We start from the raw sequence: 16,184 nt of genomic DNA, 5'->3' as shown, positions 1-16,184 counted from the left end.
GCTAATTCTTTTTGAAATAGATGAAGCAAATACTCTCCAAGTAGACCCTCTGTGGATTGTCTGTCTCCTGAAGGAAAAAGCCTGGCATGTCCTGTTTTTCCATGAAGGCTATCTGCAGCAAAGGGGTAGTTTTGCTTGTTGTGGATCCAGAGGTTCCAGCAAGGTGTGGGATCAGGTGCCTCACTCACAAGGCTTATTGCACAGCTCATTGGTATGAGCTTCAGTGCATTAGTTCCTGTGATCTGTCTCTCAGCAGTTGCTCCCTTGCCTGCTTTTCATGGCTCCAGATGTTTTTGTACAGGAGAAAACATGCTGCTGCAGCTTATATCATCAGTTGCTCAAAACTGTAATGGAATCATCTGTAGAAGGTTGAGGGGGGAAAAATGGAGAAAGGGGAACAAAACTGAGCTGAATATCATATAAGGGAAAGACCAGTCTCTGTTCCTGAAGAAAAGGCTTTGTTTTTAAATTGACACCCCTAGCATGAAAATGACCCACAGTATCTTTTTTCTAGCCTCCACTTTGATACGCTTTCTGCAGTGAAGATCCCTGAGGATGTATAGCCAGTACTGTATTGCTGTCACTCAACTTCCCTCAGATACAGAAAAGGGAACTGAAACTGCTCTTCAGCACTTCTTCCTCTCACTTTCTTAAGGGTTTGCTCCGTAGTTTAGCTGTGGTCAGCTGTTAATGACTTCCTCTTCTCTTTGATGGCGGTAGTTCTTTTGCTGAACTAAACAGGAACACACCTTTAGTTGGTCTTTGAAATGCTGTGGCCTTTGCAGTCAGAGGCTGTCTAACACCCTGCACTGGAGCACTACGGTCACAGGCTGGCAGAACATCAGGTGTATTAGACAGCAGTGCTAGACCCTACCAGGCAGAACCTCCTGCAATTACTATTTGACACTTACTAAACTTCTGCTTTCCAGAAACTAGGTGTTCAGTTGGTAGCAGTAGTGTGGGTGCAGAAGCATCAAAGCAAGCAGATTACTGTGAAAGCAGGATCCAGGTACTTCCCAGCTGGACGGCTCCAGCTGTTTTGCTCTTCCTTGTAATTTTGCTTCTCGACAGCCTCTCTTGGCAGGTGACTGCTACAGAAGTCAGGAGTTTGCCAGACAGAACAAAGAGACTCATCTGTCCTCAGCCTCCTTTCTTTGATTAGCTGCAAAAGAACTTTACACCTGCACTCTCCTTTTCTAACAGCCACTGCTTTCACTGTTCTCACATGTGGAAAATTATTGATACATGGGTACATAATACAAGAGCAACAGCTTGGGCCAGGAAGGCTTCTTCAGCAGGCAGTTTTTGTTTGGAACCGACTTCACTCAACCTTGCCTTTGCAGGAGATAACTGTTTTACCTTGCATTATGTTAAGTGGAGACATTTAAATTCCCATCTTTGGCACTTAATAGTTGCTTTTTTGAAAACTAGCAGCTGGAATGGAGACAGTAACTTGCTGTATTTTGAATTAAAGGAAGGAGGACATTGTGGCATAAAGTAGGGTATTGCCCCTTTCTACAACAATCCTCCATTTGAAGTACTTTGCCTTTACAGTGGTGCCTTTAATTTCTTTGGTGTGATGTCTCTGGTCAGTTGCTTGTGATGGGAGCCCAGGCTGAATGGTGGTTACAGTAACCATGGATAAATATCCTGGCAGTCAGAGTCTGGTCTGTTCCTCTCCAACACCCAACTCAGCCCAGCCATAGCCAGTGCTCAGGCTTGAGTTTATACAGGAGAGAGTGAGCGAGCTTCATTGTTGGCATCTTCACTCAAGCTGCACTAGAAGTGTATAATCAAGGACTGAATTATTACTACTACTATCTGGATTGGAGAGTAAAGCTTGAGAGAGAAAGAAAAGCTAGGTTTTCAGTCTGAATGAGCTGCCATGCCAGACATTTAAATACTGCAAAAATCTTCTCACTGCAAAGTTAGGCCAAGTTGCATAGAGCCAAGTACAACTAAGAACTGTAATGGATACTAGGAAGAAGACATTTGACTGAATTTAGACTCCAGAGACATGTTAATACCTTCTTTTCCAGCGTATATACATTGGAGTACCTGCTTTGTATTAGAGCTAATGGTCAGGTATGTCACAGAAGAAGAGCTCACCTATCCAGCATCCTTAAGGGTAGAATAAAGTTCTATCACCTTTTCAAGAGACAGTGGCTTACTGTACAGCTTCATCTATGAAGCAGTGTTACTGTGATACTTCTTCCTGTTTAAGAACTGACAGTTACTGGGCGAGGAGCTGGGAGTAGCTGTGGCCCTCTTGGTGACAGTCTACACAAGGGACAGGCACGCTTTGCTCTGGGAGGTAGTGGAAAGGCAGTGGTTTCTGGAGCAGCAGCACAAGAGCCCTCTGTCGCAGTGCAGAAGTCTAAGTACCAAGCATGCATACTAAGGCCAATTCTCTCATCATACCTATTACTTGTAAATCAGTTGCTGTCTCCTTTCCACCCCCCAAAGCTAGTGGTCTAGTGATTACAGGAGAAGACAACATAATTGTCTTTTGCAGGAGGCTGGAGTGTAATGGTTTAAAAGAACGATACACTGGCTAAACCAGGGGCTACTAAATGCTGGTGAAGCAAGATTTCTGGTTAATGGAACATGCCATTGGAATGGGAATGTTGAATTGTGGTTAAAATAAACAGGTGCCTTGGGCTGGTTCATCACTAGGCTGTTATCCTTCCTTTTTATCTGTGTTGCAGTATTTTAAGCCCTTCTACAATGGGACTGTTAAGTTGAAGCCAGGATAAGTGTTTTCATGAGTGGGAGCTAGGATTCTACTCCTCTGTCCTGTCTTGGAGTTTATACAAAGAAAGTTGGTTGTCCTGCTGTCAGACAGGAGTGAGAACTGAGCCCTTTCCTCAGCACTGCAGATGGCAGGTTCAGCCCCTGTTCAGTTTACGTAATGTTTTTGTTGCACCTTCCCTCTGAATGTTGATTCAGAGGTCTCAAACCACCCTATACTGGAAGACCTCTGAACTGTAGAGGAACAGGAAAAGGATTTGAATGGTATTCATACAAGCTACTCAACTTATGCTGATAGGAGTATTTATCAGCCTGTGTCTCAGAAGATCCTTGGTACTTTAACATCAGAACAACATTAATGATACCAACTCTGAAGGGAGCTCTTGAGGTTCCCCTCGAGCAAGGGCTCACATCGCAGTGGGAGCCACACGTCTGATACCATGGAAGAGAATTAGTCCTTTTCCCTGTAAAATGGTACAGATGAACCAGAAGGTAGCTCTTATCATCTTGCCCCTTGCAGCAGGCTGGTTGTAGTTGTAACAGCTCTGATGTTGTTTGCATCTTGCAGATGTGTGGTTGCTCCCTTAGGCCTGTGGCTGTGTAGAGAAACTGCTTACTAAAACATGGGAAATTTTTAATACAATTAAAGCTTACCTTTTTGAAATGGCTGCTACCTTGTCTTTCCTGCCACTTGAGCAAAAGCATTGCTAATTTTATTAGAGAAGCATCAGCTTGATGAAGAACTCCATTGGTGAGAACTGCTCCTGACTGAACGAGCCGTGGCTCCAGAGCAACGTTGCAAGTTTCTCCATGGCAAGCAAAAGCAGAGCAGAGCACAGCCAACATGTTCCTTGTTGAGCAACCCAGGGGTATGCTGAGCACTCTTAATTGCTGATGATGAAAAGAAAGATAGCACAACACCACAGGCCCTAACACCAGCAGAACTACTAAAAAGAACTAGCAGGCTTCTACCTCCCTAGAACTGAGCCAAGAAAGGGATGAGCACTTGCTTCAATAGCTTAAGTAATTGGTTTCTCCACAGTATAGCCAAGAGAAGGACATCGTCCTGTTTGGTTCCAGCACCATGCAGAAAACCAACCCCACTGCTCCTTTCAAAGCAGTTTTCCTCCAGCAAGGCTCCAGCAGAGGATGCTGTTGCAGCAGCATGCAGCCAGGATGCAGCCTTTAACAAAGATGCTGGAAGTCAATTCACTAATGTCCTTATTTTGATTACAGCAAAGAACCAACAGATAAACTCAGACTAGATCACAGTGTAACACAGCGACTGCTGCACATGAGTAAAATAAGGAATTAATTTTTTCTTCCAGTGAGCAAGGCAGAATCATGTGAACTCATGAAAGTTCTAAGAAGGGCAACAGATAACCTTGCCTAAGTCAATAAGATTTCCTTTCAGCAATTACAGCAAAGCTATAAACAAAAGCTCAGAAAAGCAACAAAACTAATTACAGTACTGAGGCTCAGGGGAATGTAGGTTGCATAAGGAGTGGCAAGTGATGTTTACATTAGAGAAGAGCAACCAGACACAATGAATAATGGAAGTTATTTGGATGCCCTTATTTGTGTTATACTACTACAGGAATAAAAGTAATACTTTTAAAAACAAGACTCATTTGGCTTGTTGAGTCTTTTCACATGTACTTTGTACAGCTTTAGGTCAATTATGACATTTTCCAATTTGCTTCTGTGTAATATACCTAAACTTGATCAAAGGAATATATTTCTACTATATTATTAACTCTGTGCTGTTGAATCTGACAAGATGAAAAAAAATAACATAAATATCTTACCCAGATACATACAGGGAATTTTAAAACTTCTTCTGAAGCTTTGTGTCAAAAATCTCAAATTTGTTTTGTGACAGAGGGGATAAACAACCATCTGTTTTACGTGGCAATTCCACATACTTGCTTAGCATTACTCCCTAAACATCATTTTCTTCCAAGATCCCAGATTTTCTGAGATGTATACATAGGCAAAGTAGACCTAAACCCTTAAAACACAAGGACAAGTGTACTTTCATTTTACTTTAATATACAATTGCATTAAAGCAGTAGCATCTGGCACATAGCACTCAGCCCGCAGTGCTGTAAATGGAACACTTAAGACTTCTTTGGGGGGAAGAAAAAAAGATGCCATTAAGTTAACGTGCGTTTCTGAGAATTTTTGTTTTAACCCCTCTGAGACTACCCAAAGCAGCCACTTCCAAAGGAAGGGGCTTGCACATAAAAATAGCCAAATGGCTTATTAGTCTGGTGAGGTTAATCAAGTTAGTGAGGTCTCATGTGCCTTGAAGAGGCACAGGCCCCTCTGACATGACTCCTCACTGTACTGCTGCATGGAGCATCTGCTCTCTCGTTCTGGGGTCACAGAAGAACTGGAGTTTCCGGGGTAACAGCTTCACCTCCACAGGCATCGCTTCATACTCCTCGTTATCAATGCCAAAGGATCCCTCAGTGCCCTGTGTACAGACAACAGTGTCGGTCAGGGTTAAACTTCAGAGTATTCCAGCAATGCTGTAACACTGAGAGCTGATTTTACTAACAGGTTGCTCTTGAATACTTAGCAGAGTCTTACCCAAGATGACCCCCTCCCTGTGCCTTCCAGCCCATTTGGTCTCAACAACACAGTGAGAGCTATCCTTCACTGCACCTAATATATTAAGAGTCTGTTGCATAAGATGTTAACTCAGTTGCTAATTGGTGATAATTAAATGCTAGGGAGCTTTAATGACCCACATTGTTTATACTGAAGGATTCTTTGCTATCAGAGTTACAATTATACGCACTTAGACCTAGGTCTGCTGGTGGTGACACAAGCTAATCTGCAGAAGTGCCTGCTAAATACCTCCTATTAAATCCAAGTTACAAACACCTTTTGGTATTGTTTTGCTGTATCGATCTGAAACGTGAGATGCAGTGATTCACAGGTATTACTCAGCAGCAGAATTTTCTTCACCACTGACAGAAGTAACCAATGATTAAACCAATCCTCACAATGGCAGGCTGACTACCTAAATTTGGTGACTGCTTTGCATGACCCATGATTCGGGGTAAGGCTGTATTACATGGCTACTCAAAACTACCTCCGAGTCAACTCATATGCCAGAACAACACAGACTAGAGAAAGCAGCATAGGTTCTGGAAGTCAGAAGTACAGCAAAACATCTGGATCAACATATCCCACTCCTCTGCAAAGCTGCATCTGAGCTGCCTTCAGTGACTTCATCAGAGCAAGTTCATGCAGGCAAACAGCACTACCTTGTGCCATGCACGTGTACTCCGAAGATTTTAGCAGCAGCTGCAGTACAAACAGCTCATTTTATACCCCTGCTCTTACTCATGGCTCAGCTGTACTTAGCCCAGCAGAGTTGCCATGATATGAGTTTAATGCAAGTATTAGGATGCTGGCTAATCATGACATCATAGTTCCCGATAGTTACTTGGTAGTGACAGACTTTCTCACCTTTCAGCATATTCTATTTCCCCTTTATATGGAATTGTTTTGCTGAATGACAGACAGTTTCTATCTTCGAGTCATCTATGAGATTGGTTTCACATCCTCGTAAAAACAGGAAACTGTTCTCCTCAAGGCTGCAATAACAGCCTCTTCTTTCTAAGAGACAACAAAAGACTAACCTAAATTACACAGGAGGACACAGTTTTGGCTGCTTCTTCAATCTCTTCTATTTAAAGTTCTGAGACACTTCCCTGTGGTGATCTGAGCCTTGCTGCCCTCCCTCACCCTCACTGGTCTCCCTAAAGCTTCTCATCTTTAACTCCTTCTCTACAGCACAATCCCTTCCAGGGTAAAATGTACACACATCTTCAGTACTAAGGAGAAGGAGGTGCATGTACACAATATACCTGAGTAACAGACCTTTTACAACCACCACTGTTGTTGGTCTGCCAGTATTTACTGGCAGAATGAATCTCCCTCTCTGGTTTACAGACCACTTGGAAAATTCCAGGATGGGTCTTTTGGACAGGGACTCAGTCGCTGCACAGCGTGTAATCAACCTCCCAGACTTCGAGCAGGGATTTCTTGATGTGTGGCATCAACTAGTACAAGGAAATAAAGTGACAGTTTTCCAGCTTCTCACCTCTGGAAGTTGCAAGATGCATCTGCTGGCTTGGATGCACTGACTCCCTCCAGGGCACGTATGTGGATCACGCATCTTTTGACTTCTGTTCAAACCAAGAGAGGGGGAAGGTAAGGAGATGTTTCTCCTGGAATCTTTAGGAATGACATATCATTGGAGCTGGTAAATCCCTATACATTTGGTAAATTTAGAGGTTAGGTGTATATATGTAAATATATTTGAGCTTAGCTGTGAGAAAGTAAAATAGACATTCCCTCTTCTGCTGCATGCAATAAATACCGGTATGGACTGGCAGCCTCCAACCAGCTTCTGCTCTGAGGCTCACTATATATATTTGAACATACAGCAAGGGTTTGTGCTCCTCACTTGCATGCTGAACTGCACAATTCCTGCAGGCTACCATCTCCTCACATTCCATGCACCCAGTAACTCATCAGTAACCGAAACAACCCTAAACCAAAAACCCAACTGAATTAGTTATCCTGAACCACTAAATTACCATCTAAAAAACAAACTAACCCTGCCCCATTCTCACACCAACACCAGTCAGCATGATGATTCATTCCAAATAACGCATCTGTTCTTGTCAGTTACTGTCCCTCTTCTGGTGCCAGTGAGATTCTTACTTATGCACTGTACTTAGTGAAGTGCTGCTTTCCTACTTGTCAAATGGGGGTGCACAGAGGGCAGCTATCTGTCTGAGAAAGCTGGTGGTGCAAATGCCACGTGGTCTTCAAGACAGCGGTTGCTGTTCTATCACTGGATCAACTGGTAAAGAATAGCACCTTGTGATTCCTTTTCCCAGTGCCTGGGTGCTGCAAAGCACAAGCTCCTGGTACACTGCCCCACCTCTGTGCTCCTGACTGAAAGCACATGTAACCTTTGGGCTGACACCTGACAAAGGGTACTCCGCACCCCCAGGCAGTTACCCCTCAGTCTGGGCCCCTCTCCAGACAGCAACATGCAAACAGCAAGATATCACAGCTCTCAAACACTCTCAGACAGGCAAAGCCAGCTGTCCCCAACTCTTCTATTCTGCAGACTGATATGAAAGATGAGCGTATTTAAATAATGCCCAGGAAAAGAAGTCACAAAAACATGTCAGAAACTCCCAATACTCCAAGCTGCTTACACCCTGAGGAACGCAAGTGCCTCTTAAAATCATAAAAAATCCCACAGAAAGAACATGAGAACAGAGAAGATGATAATCCAGAACAGGAAGAAAAACTAAGATACCAAAAGAAAGGGCAAGGAAGGACAGAACCAATATTAACTGTGGAACGTTTGGTTTTAATCAAGTATGTATATACTAAAAGATTAATGAGTGAATGTGAAGGAAATAAACATCCTCCTGGCAATATAAATTATAAATCATTGATGGCATGCCATGACTGTCAGTTTATACAGTGCTGTACAAACCAGCATAAGAGCTCCTGCTTAAAGTTTAACCTGCTCCAAGTTTAACATACGAGGTCCTAGATACTGCACTCTGAAGGAGCAAGTAGGGTTTTTTAGTCCACAAAGGTAAATGAGGCTCTATATAGATACCATTACAGGGTCAAGGTAAGTTCAAAAGAGACAAGAAATGAAACTAAAGATCAAAGGAGAACGCTGGTAGAAGCAAACAGGCAAAACTCCACTCACAGCGATCCACTCCCTAGTCACCCAGCATAAAAGGATCAGAAATAGTTTCCATTTGGTTCCGCTCCTTCCTTAGGACAAGGCAGCAAAGTGAAACAGGAGCAAGACCAAAGCCTAACTGCAACAGCTTCAATTGACTGGTTTATCCCACTCCATATGATGAATCACAACAATACAGGCAGAAAGAGAACCATAACACCTACTGCATTAAACACAATTTTAACCTACTTTTCATCTCCAGGAAAGGACAATGTTAAATGAGTCAAAAGAAAAAAAAGTCTTGTGCACCATAGCTGGTAACTGGAGCGACAGCTCAGCACACTGGCATATACAGAACCTCAGCTGGCTACCAGGACGCAGATTATGAGATGCTACACTTTCCATCCCTGCTCTCCTTGCCTCCAGCACTTCTTAACAAGCACTACAGTGTAACCACCTGTTCTTCCCCCCCTTACCCTAAAACATCAGCTCTACCCCTGCTACAGATGCTCTGGTTCACACAAATCTGATCTACAGCCTGAGGGCACTTTTATACACCTGGGATGACCTACTCCTTTCTTTGAAATCCGACAGCAGTTGCCCTCCAGCACTCTGATGCACCCCACACACACTGCCTGAGCCTGCATGGTGGTTTCATGCTGGATGTGTGGTTTCCACTGTGTGATCCATCAGCTCTGAACAGCTTGTATCAGTGCCCTCTTCAATATAAAAAAACCCAAGCCCTTGACAGCTGCACTGATATGGTATTTTCCCTAAAAAACTTTTTAATCCCCCAAATTCTGGTGGAGTTTAAAACTATGCATTAAAGAAAGAGGAAAAAAGAAAGAGCTTCTTCACACATTGCCAAAGACAAACCCTGCTGATGCTAGGTAGTAGGGGGCCTCTAATAACAGGCTTGATTCAAATACAGCTGCCAAAGGGTATTCTGTGGTGGAGAGCTTCTCTGAACACCCTGATTTTGCCTTGCAAAAATGGGGCACATGTTTTCTGTCCTCTCTGTAGAGCTAACCAGTCCCTCTTGCTAGTCCCCCACCCCACACAACCCTCTTTTCTCTTTCTTTGTTACCTACAGACTTTTGGGCATTATTTAATCAAAAGAGCCTGTGTCTTTGAACTTTGCTTGAACAGCAGCTCAAAGCTTTTGGTACTGCCTCTAATTAGCTCTAGCCAGCAGGGCATGTTAACTCTCATCAGAGGCCTTTTCTGCATGACAGTGTAGTTGCAGTCAGAAAACGTGACAGTCGCCTGCGTGAAGCATGTCCAGTCCACATGGGAGACATCCTTTACAGTGGATACACACTTGAATACTGCCCCCTTAAATCACACAAATTCACCCACACTTTTTCTGCTAGCAAAGTCTGCAGCACAGCATCTCCTTTGTGTCCCTCCTTTAAGAGGCCAGGTTCCTCTTGCTGCTAATGGGAAAGAAAAATCTCCTTCTCCTTTCCTTCTGTACCCTTCAAGGCAAAGATCTCAATCTGAAGCAACCTCTGGTCCACACATGTCATGCAATTGAAAAGCAGTCGCAGGAGGTAACCTGCCCTGCCCTCTATGCACAGGTCAGAAGATCCTATACTCACCGAGGCTCGCGGGATGCTCAAATATGGGGCCTCCTGCTGCTATCAGTACCATAAACCAAGACAGGCCGGAATTACTAGGGTGATGACAAGCAGGTAAAACCGCGCTGAAACCTTTCCACTGATTGCACTAGAGGGAGCTCTAAGACTACGAAACAGCACTAGAACACGAAAACCTGAAGAGCACTGGGATTCAGCAAGAAAATCTGTTGCTGGTAAAATCTGCTCTGAAAATGCGATGGATTTGCTAGTGGGATTGCATAGGTGCCGGAGAAAGCAGCTCAAATTTGTTTCTGGTGAGAGCAGGAGGAAGAAGCGCACACCAGGACTGCATTCCAAGCAATACCTGTTCGCTTTTTCTTTTCGTGCTGCTGCTTCATACCTGCACCCTTCTCACTGTACCTAGAAACAGCACCAATACATTTGCTTAAAGTCCCTGTTTAAATCCACATCTTTCAAAAGTTCTTCCAGCTCAGACCTGATTTCTCACAAGAGTTACTGAGACAAGGGAGCTCTTCCCTGGGAAGCAGGCATCTCTACTCAAGAGTTCAAAAATTACAGGTACCACTAGTGTGGATGGAGCAGCACTGTGACCTGCCTCTCAATCCACTGAGCAGCAAGGGCTAAAAGATTCTGGGGATAAATCTCTATGGCTGTCTATAAAAGTTAGTTTTGACAGTATTATCCAAGTATCACCAATCAACAGGAACAGGGCAAAAGATGAAAGGTATAGCGAACTCCAAAGCTAGGGAGCACTCCAGGTAGACTGCTCTGCCTTGTTTCCAGAAAGAGAAAATTAGAAAGAATTTTAAAGAACAAAATGAGTTACCCCCATGAAGCATTACTGCCTGGTGTCCTTTGCAGTCCTCTGCTGCTGAATTTTGCAGCACAAGATCAGAGAAAGAACATCACACCCCTCAGAGTTAGTGTTTTGCCTCATACAGAGACGACGCCGCCTCTCCACAGCCTCACACTCACCCTCTGTTCACAAACTGCCCTTTGCTGACTGTCTCAGCTTCAATGCAAATGTCCATGGAGTCTTCAGTGCGCTGTGCAAGGAGAGATTCAGAAATCAAGCAGTTAACATTTCGAAATGCCACACCCATGATGCTGCAATACGTGCACAAAATGCCCAGTCCTTTGTCCCACAAACCAAGGCAGAAGACACATGCCTGCATTTCATGCTTTTTCCCACCCCCTACGTGAGATCTGGATTATAAATTATAAAGAGGAATTCCTCATGGATGACTATTCTTCGATAAATACCATGAGAAGTGAGGTAACGATTCACACGTTTGGCTTCTTGTTACACTTCACACACTTATTAAAGGCAGTAATAGCAAATCACTTGGGGTTAGTTCCGTGCACAACCATTTCTATGCAGTGGGTCTTTCAGGAATTTTAGCAATAACAGAATGATGCAACATTTGGCCACCAAACCCTACGGCAAGAGAATTTTAGACAATACATATTAGAAGTCAAAGTGCTCTTGAGATTATTCCTTTAAATTCCTTACTTATCTTCCTTTCTATTTACAGCCCGTCTGTATACAACCAAGCATACAGGAAAGCTTTTGCTGGGAAAGCAACTTTGATGAAGATATAATTTATTTATTTATTTACTTAAACATTTCTGTCCTGGCAAAAGTCCCAGTGCAGATGCAATCAAAATGACAAAAGTAAAAATAAACGTATCTATTAGCATAACTCGTTTCATTTCTTTACTGTATCTGCAGAGGTACCCTTGGCACGGGCTGAGCTGCACCTGTATGGCTTTATCAGCCCCTCTCCAACAAGGCAGCCTAGCCACGAATCTGAGGTCAGACAGACAGGAGTGGCTGACAAGACTCAGTAGATGTGCCCTACTATTGATTCAAGAGGTATGTTGTTCAGCTTTGATGCCTAGAGAGACAATGGCTTCAAGAGCAGGAGTTGAAATAAAAGCTGTAATAAGGGGTCTGCATGTGTAGAAAGAAAGATGTGGTATCAAGATACTTCCAGGTCCAGAAAAAGTACAACTGTCCTAATATAAACCTGTCCATTTCTCTAGGCTATCCAAGAGCCCTGAGAATCCTACATCGCTTCTTTGTTCAATACCAGTATTAAAGTGTATCCTGAAGGCATAAAGGAGGAGAAGGGAAAGCAAAGTACATAAAGGCTAGTCTGTGGCAATGAGATCCTTCTTCAGTTCTTGGTGGTGTGGTTTTACTTTACATCACCGACTCCAATCCAGTTCAGTGACCAAAACTGCTCTGTTCCAAGTCCCATACAGAAAACACTAACATAACCAACACCCAACTACCAGTCCCTGGCCAAGCATCTACCATTACTAGGATCACTGGTGGCCCACGTAAGTCACTGATGAAGAAGAAACTGAAGTTTATTTTGTCAGTTCTATGGAGAAAACAGGAGAAAATATTAAGACTAGACTTGCCTGGGGTTCTTTTTTTTTTTTGGCTGATCCTACTAAGGTAACATACTAGTCTAACAAGAATTTTCAGGTTCTTAAAGACTCTGAATTCGGAGCAAGAAACACACTGCAGTAAGTACACCTGTTAATCTGGGTGTAGTGGCAGTGGTTGCCTGCAGCCATAAAGGTGACCTGAATTGCTGCTCACCTGTATGTTAGCATTTTCCAGCAAAATTCAAGGCTGACATCTATCTAAGAGCTTTCACAGCAATAAAATTGCACCACAATACAGACATAAGCCAAAGACAGGTTTTGAAACAGTGAATTAACAGCATGTGCATGCTGAGAAGGTTATGACAAGAATGGTTCCCTTGCTCCCTTGGTTATACTCTTCCACAACCACTTGCATTTCCTGTCCTTCAACTCAGCAGAGCCCCTGTCCTCTCTTTAATCCCAGTTCTTTTTAACTTTGCTCTGCAAGCCAAAAGAGAAAGAAAAAGGCACAATTCCATGTAGACATTCAGGCTCAACTTCCTTCCAGCACCAGCTGATAGGACAGAATGACTCTCCCATGGGTCAGGAAGGATAGGAATGCCTATCTGGATGCTTTGTTCTCTTCTGGGCAAACTTCCTTGTTGTACAAATTTTTCCTGATCCCACTGCATCCCAGTTTTACATGGGTTTCCAGTGCTTTTACACTGGCTCTAGCTTCAGTTATTGGGTAGTTTTATTACATAGACACAAGAACGGGGATTTAGCAAGAAAGGGGAACTGTGTGGGCAGGCAGCATTTGGAATCCAGTTATACTATGGTCTTACTGTCAGATCAAGCTGCCTGTTCCGAGTTGCAATGGAAAGCTCAATGGTGGACAGCTTCAGCTTTTCCCAGTCCTCTGGGGTTACCTCCTGGGGGACTTCTGCACATCAAGAAGAGAAGATATCATTAAGTGGAATTTAATTACACAGATCATCATTTTGCTGCTATGAAGCATGAAACATCAATGCCAGCTGCAAAAATTATTCTGACCCATTGTGACCACTAGCTTTGTTTCTTTCAAACATCAAAATCTTGAAAAAGGGAAAGGGAGCTTGGGAGTACTGAAGGAAAGAAAAAAATCCTGCCAGCATTCACACAGTAGCAGGAGAAGCTGTCAAGCACATTACATGGCTGCCCTGTGAGTCCTTGTGCCCAGGGATTATTGGATCTCCTGGGCTAGTATTACAGGAACATTTAGAGAACACATGAAGCGCTGCCACCAAAACCACAGGAATCCAAATGATAAGGATGCAATATGTATTTTCTACAGCAGGAAGTTCTATGGTTCAGTTTTCACATACAGGTCACTTCTTTCATGTTTCTGTTTAAATCACCTCTGCTAGCTCAGAAGGAATGAGAAGGACTATGCATCACACCAGATTCTGTAAAATACCTGTTCTCTTTCCTTCTGCAGCCTGCCACACACGCTGCCTAGTGACCATCCCAACCCCAGGCAGGCTCACAGAGCACAGAGGAGAAAATTTACGGTACAGAAATAAACTGAATGTACTAAGTGAAACTTAAGACTTCTGTATGACCCAAGTTTTATTGTCCTACTTTAAGTAACATTTGTTGCTACATGTCAGCAACATCCCCTACTGTGGAAAACAAGGGTTGCTTCTCTCACATCAGCTCAGTTCTACAGGAGGGACGTTTCAAGAACCTCATCTGTAAGTGCAAAGTATCACTTATGGGGGCTTCCACAGCAATGGCAAGCAACTGTGACCCCAGGGAACACCCTGTGTTCTTTACAAATGCACTTCTATTGTAAGACCACAAGCACTGACTGGCAGGACTATTCTGTCCCATTTCTAGCAGATATCATTGTAACTATCTTGACAAAGTTGTAGTTTAAATACATTTTAAAAAAAGGTAATAATATAAAAGTGAAGGAGAAGAAAAGTAAAGCAGAACACCTTCCCCCTCTGACCTATTAAAAGAGTAAAGCCTGCCTGTGAGTTTATGCCAAAATACACACACCTCACCTTTTGGAGGGGACGACCAGTATAGCCGAAGTCGTCTGTAAAGTCTGACATACAAAGGAGGTCTGGACGGTTTCTCCTCTGGCTCCTCTGGAGGTCTCTCTGTTGGACCCAGATACATGAGAGCAGCTTCATGTTTCTGAGGCCATTCCTTGGATTTACATGGAAAGACAAAATAGAAGATAAAGGGGTTTTTGTTTAGCACCTACCTGTTCATTCTGTTTAGCCCTTCAGCCTATGTGATCTGTGCTCCCAAGTACTCCTGCAGAGCTACCCAGGGCACCCCACTGCCTCAGCCTACTTTATGGCTCCCCAGCCTCCAGATTCCTATGTGAGATGACATATTTGCAGTTTGAAAAAGATTCCCCACACTTCCCAAGTCTTCTAATCTTGTCCTTCCCCACACAGAAGTGAGGCATTTTCCTCTCTGTAAGCAGAGAGTAAATGATGTTTTCTTTGCTGCTGATGTGTGGCAGGGTGACACAGCTGCTGCTAGACGGATGGAACAACCTAAACTGGCAAGATCAACATTGATGTTTGAAAGCACAATTGGTTTCTGCACGGTACAAAGAGCAACTGCAGAGCGGCGCCCAGTGCCAACAGGCAAAGACTGCGGCCAAGGGGCACCGAAACCTGGCAGGCCTTTGTTCTCCAGCAACTCAACCAACCAAGACCTGACCTTACAGTCAGGTGCTTACAGACAGCAGTACAACTGGTCTTAAAGCAAGTCAGGTGAGCTTTTGAAAGCATCTGAAGGGGCAAACCACCCCCCAAAAAAAATCCCACCCAGCAACACGTTATTCTCAGTGAAAATTTGTATTCCAGTGCCAGAAATTGATGGGCTACAGAAGAACCTTAGCTTCTGAAACAGTTCTGGATGCTGACAAAGTTTATTTTCTCTCATTTCACTTTAAAAATAAGTTCTGAAATGCTCAAAGCATAGCTAAACCAATCCAGCCTAAAGCCCACATGTACTCAGTACAATTACTTTTCAGTGCACAAAACTTTAGAAGTGCTTTTGGATCACATAGCACAGGTTGTTAAACTAATTCACCTCACAGCTCCCAGAGCAGGGAAAGAGTCTGCTGCCATACTTACATAATAAACAGGACAAACAGAGGTTCTATCAGTAGGGCCATACACAGTAAGTATAATCATTAAAAGGGGAAAGCAGCAATGCTGTGATAATTTAAGCCTGCATACTAGAAAAGATCAGACACTCATAACAACGCCCCTACCAATACCAGAGGTAAGGTCTTTCTTCTTGCACTGTTTTCAGCTGCAGGTCACCCTTTTTGCAAAGGACAGCTACAGCAAAACCAGAAAAGATGAAGCAGACAGCAGCAAAGACAAGCTAGGAAGGGATTAAGCTCAACAGGCTGGAGGCATTTCTTATAGAACTTAATGAAATGGTAATATAACAGGCACAGAAAGCAATGAATACCACAATTAGGGGGGATCAGGTAGCAACTTTTGTATCTTAATAGCAGGAAAAGCAGGCAGTTCTCTCTAACCTTCAACAGATTAAACAGATCTTTTTAATGTACAATAGCTCACCAGTGAAATCCACTAACACTGTCACTAACTGAGACTAAGGACTCAACAAAAGGGTGAAAGAGGCTGGAAGGAAGTGAGGGATAGGTGTCTACTTAGAATGGCAGCACACAG

The 16,184-nt window shown here is 43.4% G+C and overlaps 1 protein-coding gene across 1 annotated transcript in view; it reads right to left on the bottom strand.

Annotated features, from left to right (window-relative positions):
- Window positions 1-4,793: 4,793 nt before the first annotated feature.
- Window positions 4,794-16,184, bottom strand: part of AGK (acylglycerol kinase) — a 39,812-nt gene continuing 28,421 nt past the window's right edge. The window contains exons 11-15 of the mRNA XM_084266668.1: window positions 14,520-14,667; window positions 13,317-13,414; window positions 11,068-11,138; window positions 6,872-6,956; window positions 4,794-5,230 (exon numbers count right to left, since the gene is read on the bottom strand). Of these exons, the coding sequence (XP_084122794.1) occupies window positions 5,093-5,230; window positions 6,872-6,956; window positions 11,068-11,138; window positions 13,317-13,414; window positions 14,520-14,667 (540 nt within the window). The 3' untranslated portion in view covers window positions 4,794-5,092. The remainder of the gene's footprint in view (window positions 5,231-6,871; window positions 6,957-11,067; window positions 11,139-13,316; window positions 13,415-14,519; window positions 14,668-16,184) is intronic.

The sequence above is a fragment of the Gallinula chloropus genome (genome assembly GCF_964237585.1).
Source record: "Gallinula chloropus genome assembly, chromosome: 1".
In the NCBI taxonomy this organism is placed as follows: domain Eukaryota; kingdom Metazoa; phylum Chordata; class Aves; order Gruiformes; family Rallidae; genus Gallinula; species Gallinula chloropus.
This window is presented reverse-complemented; position numbering and strand designations above follow the sequence as displayed.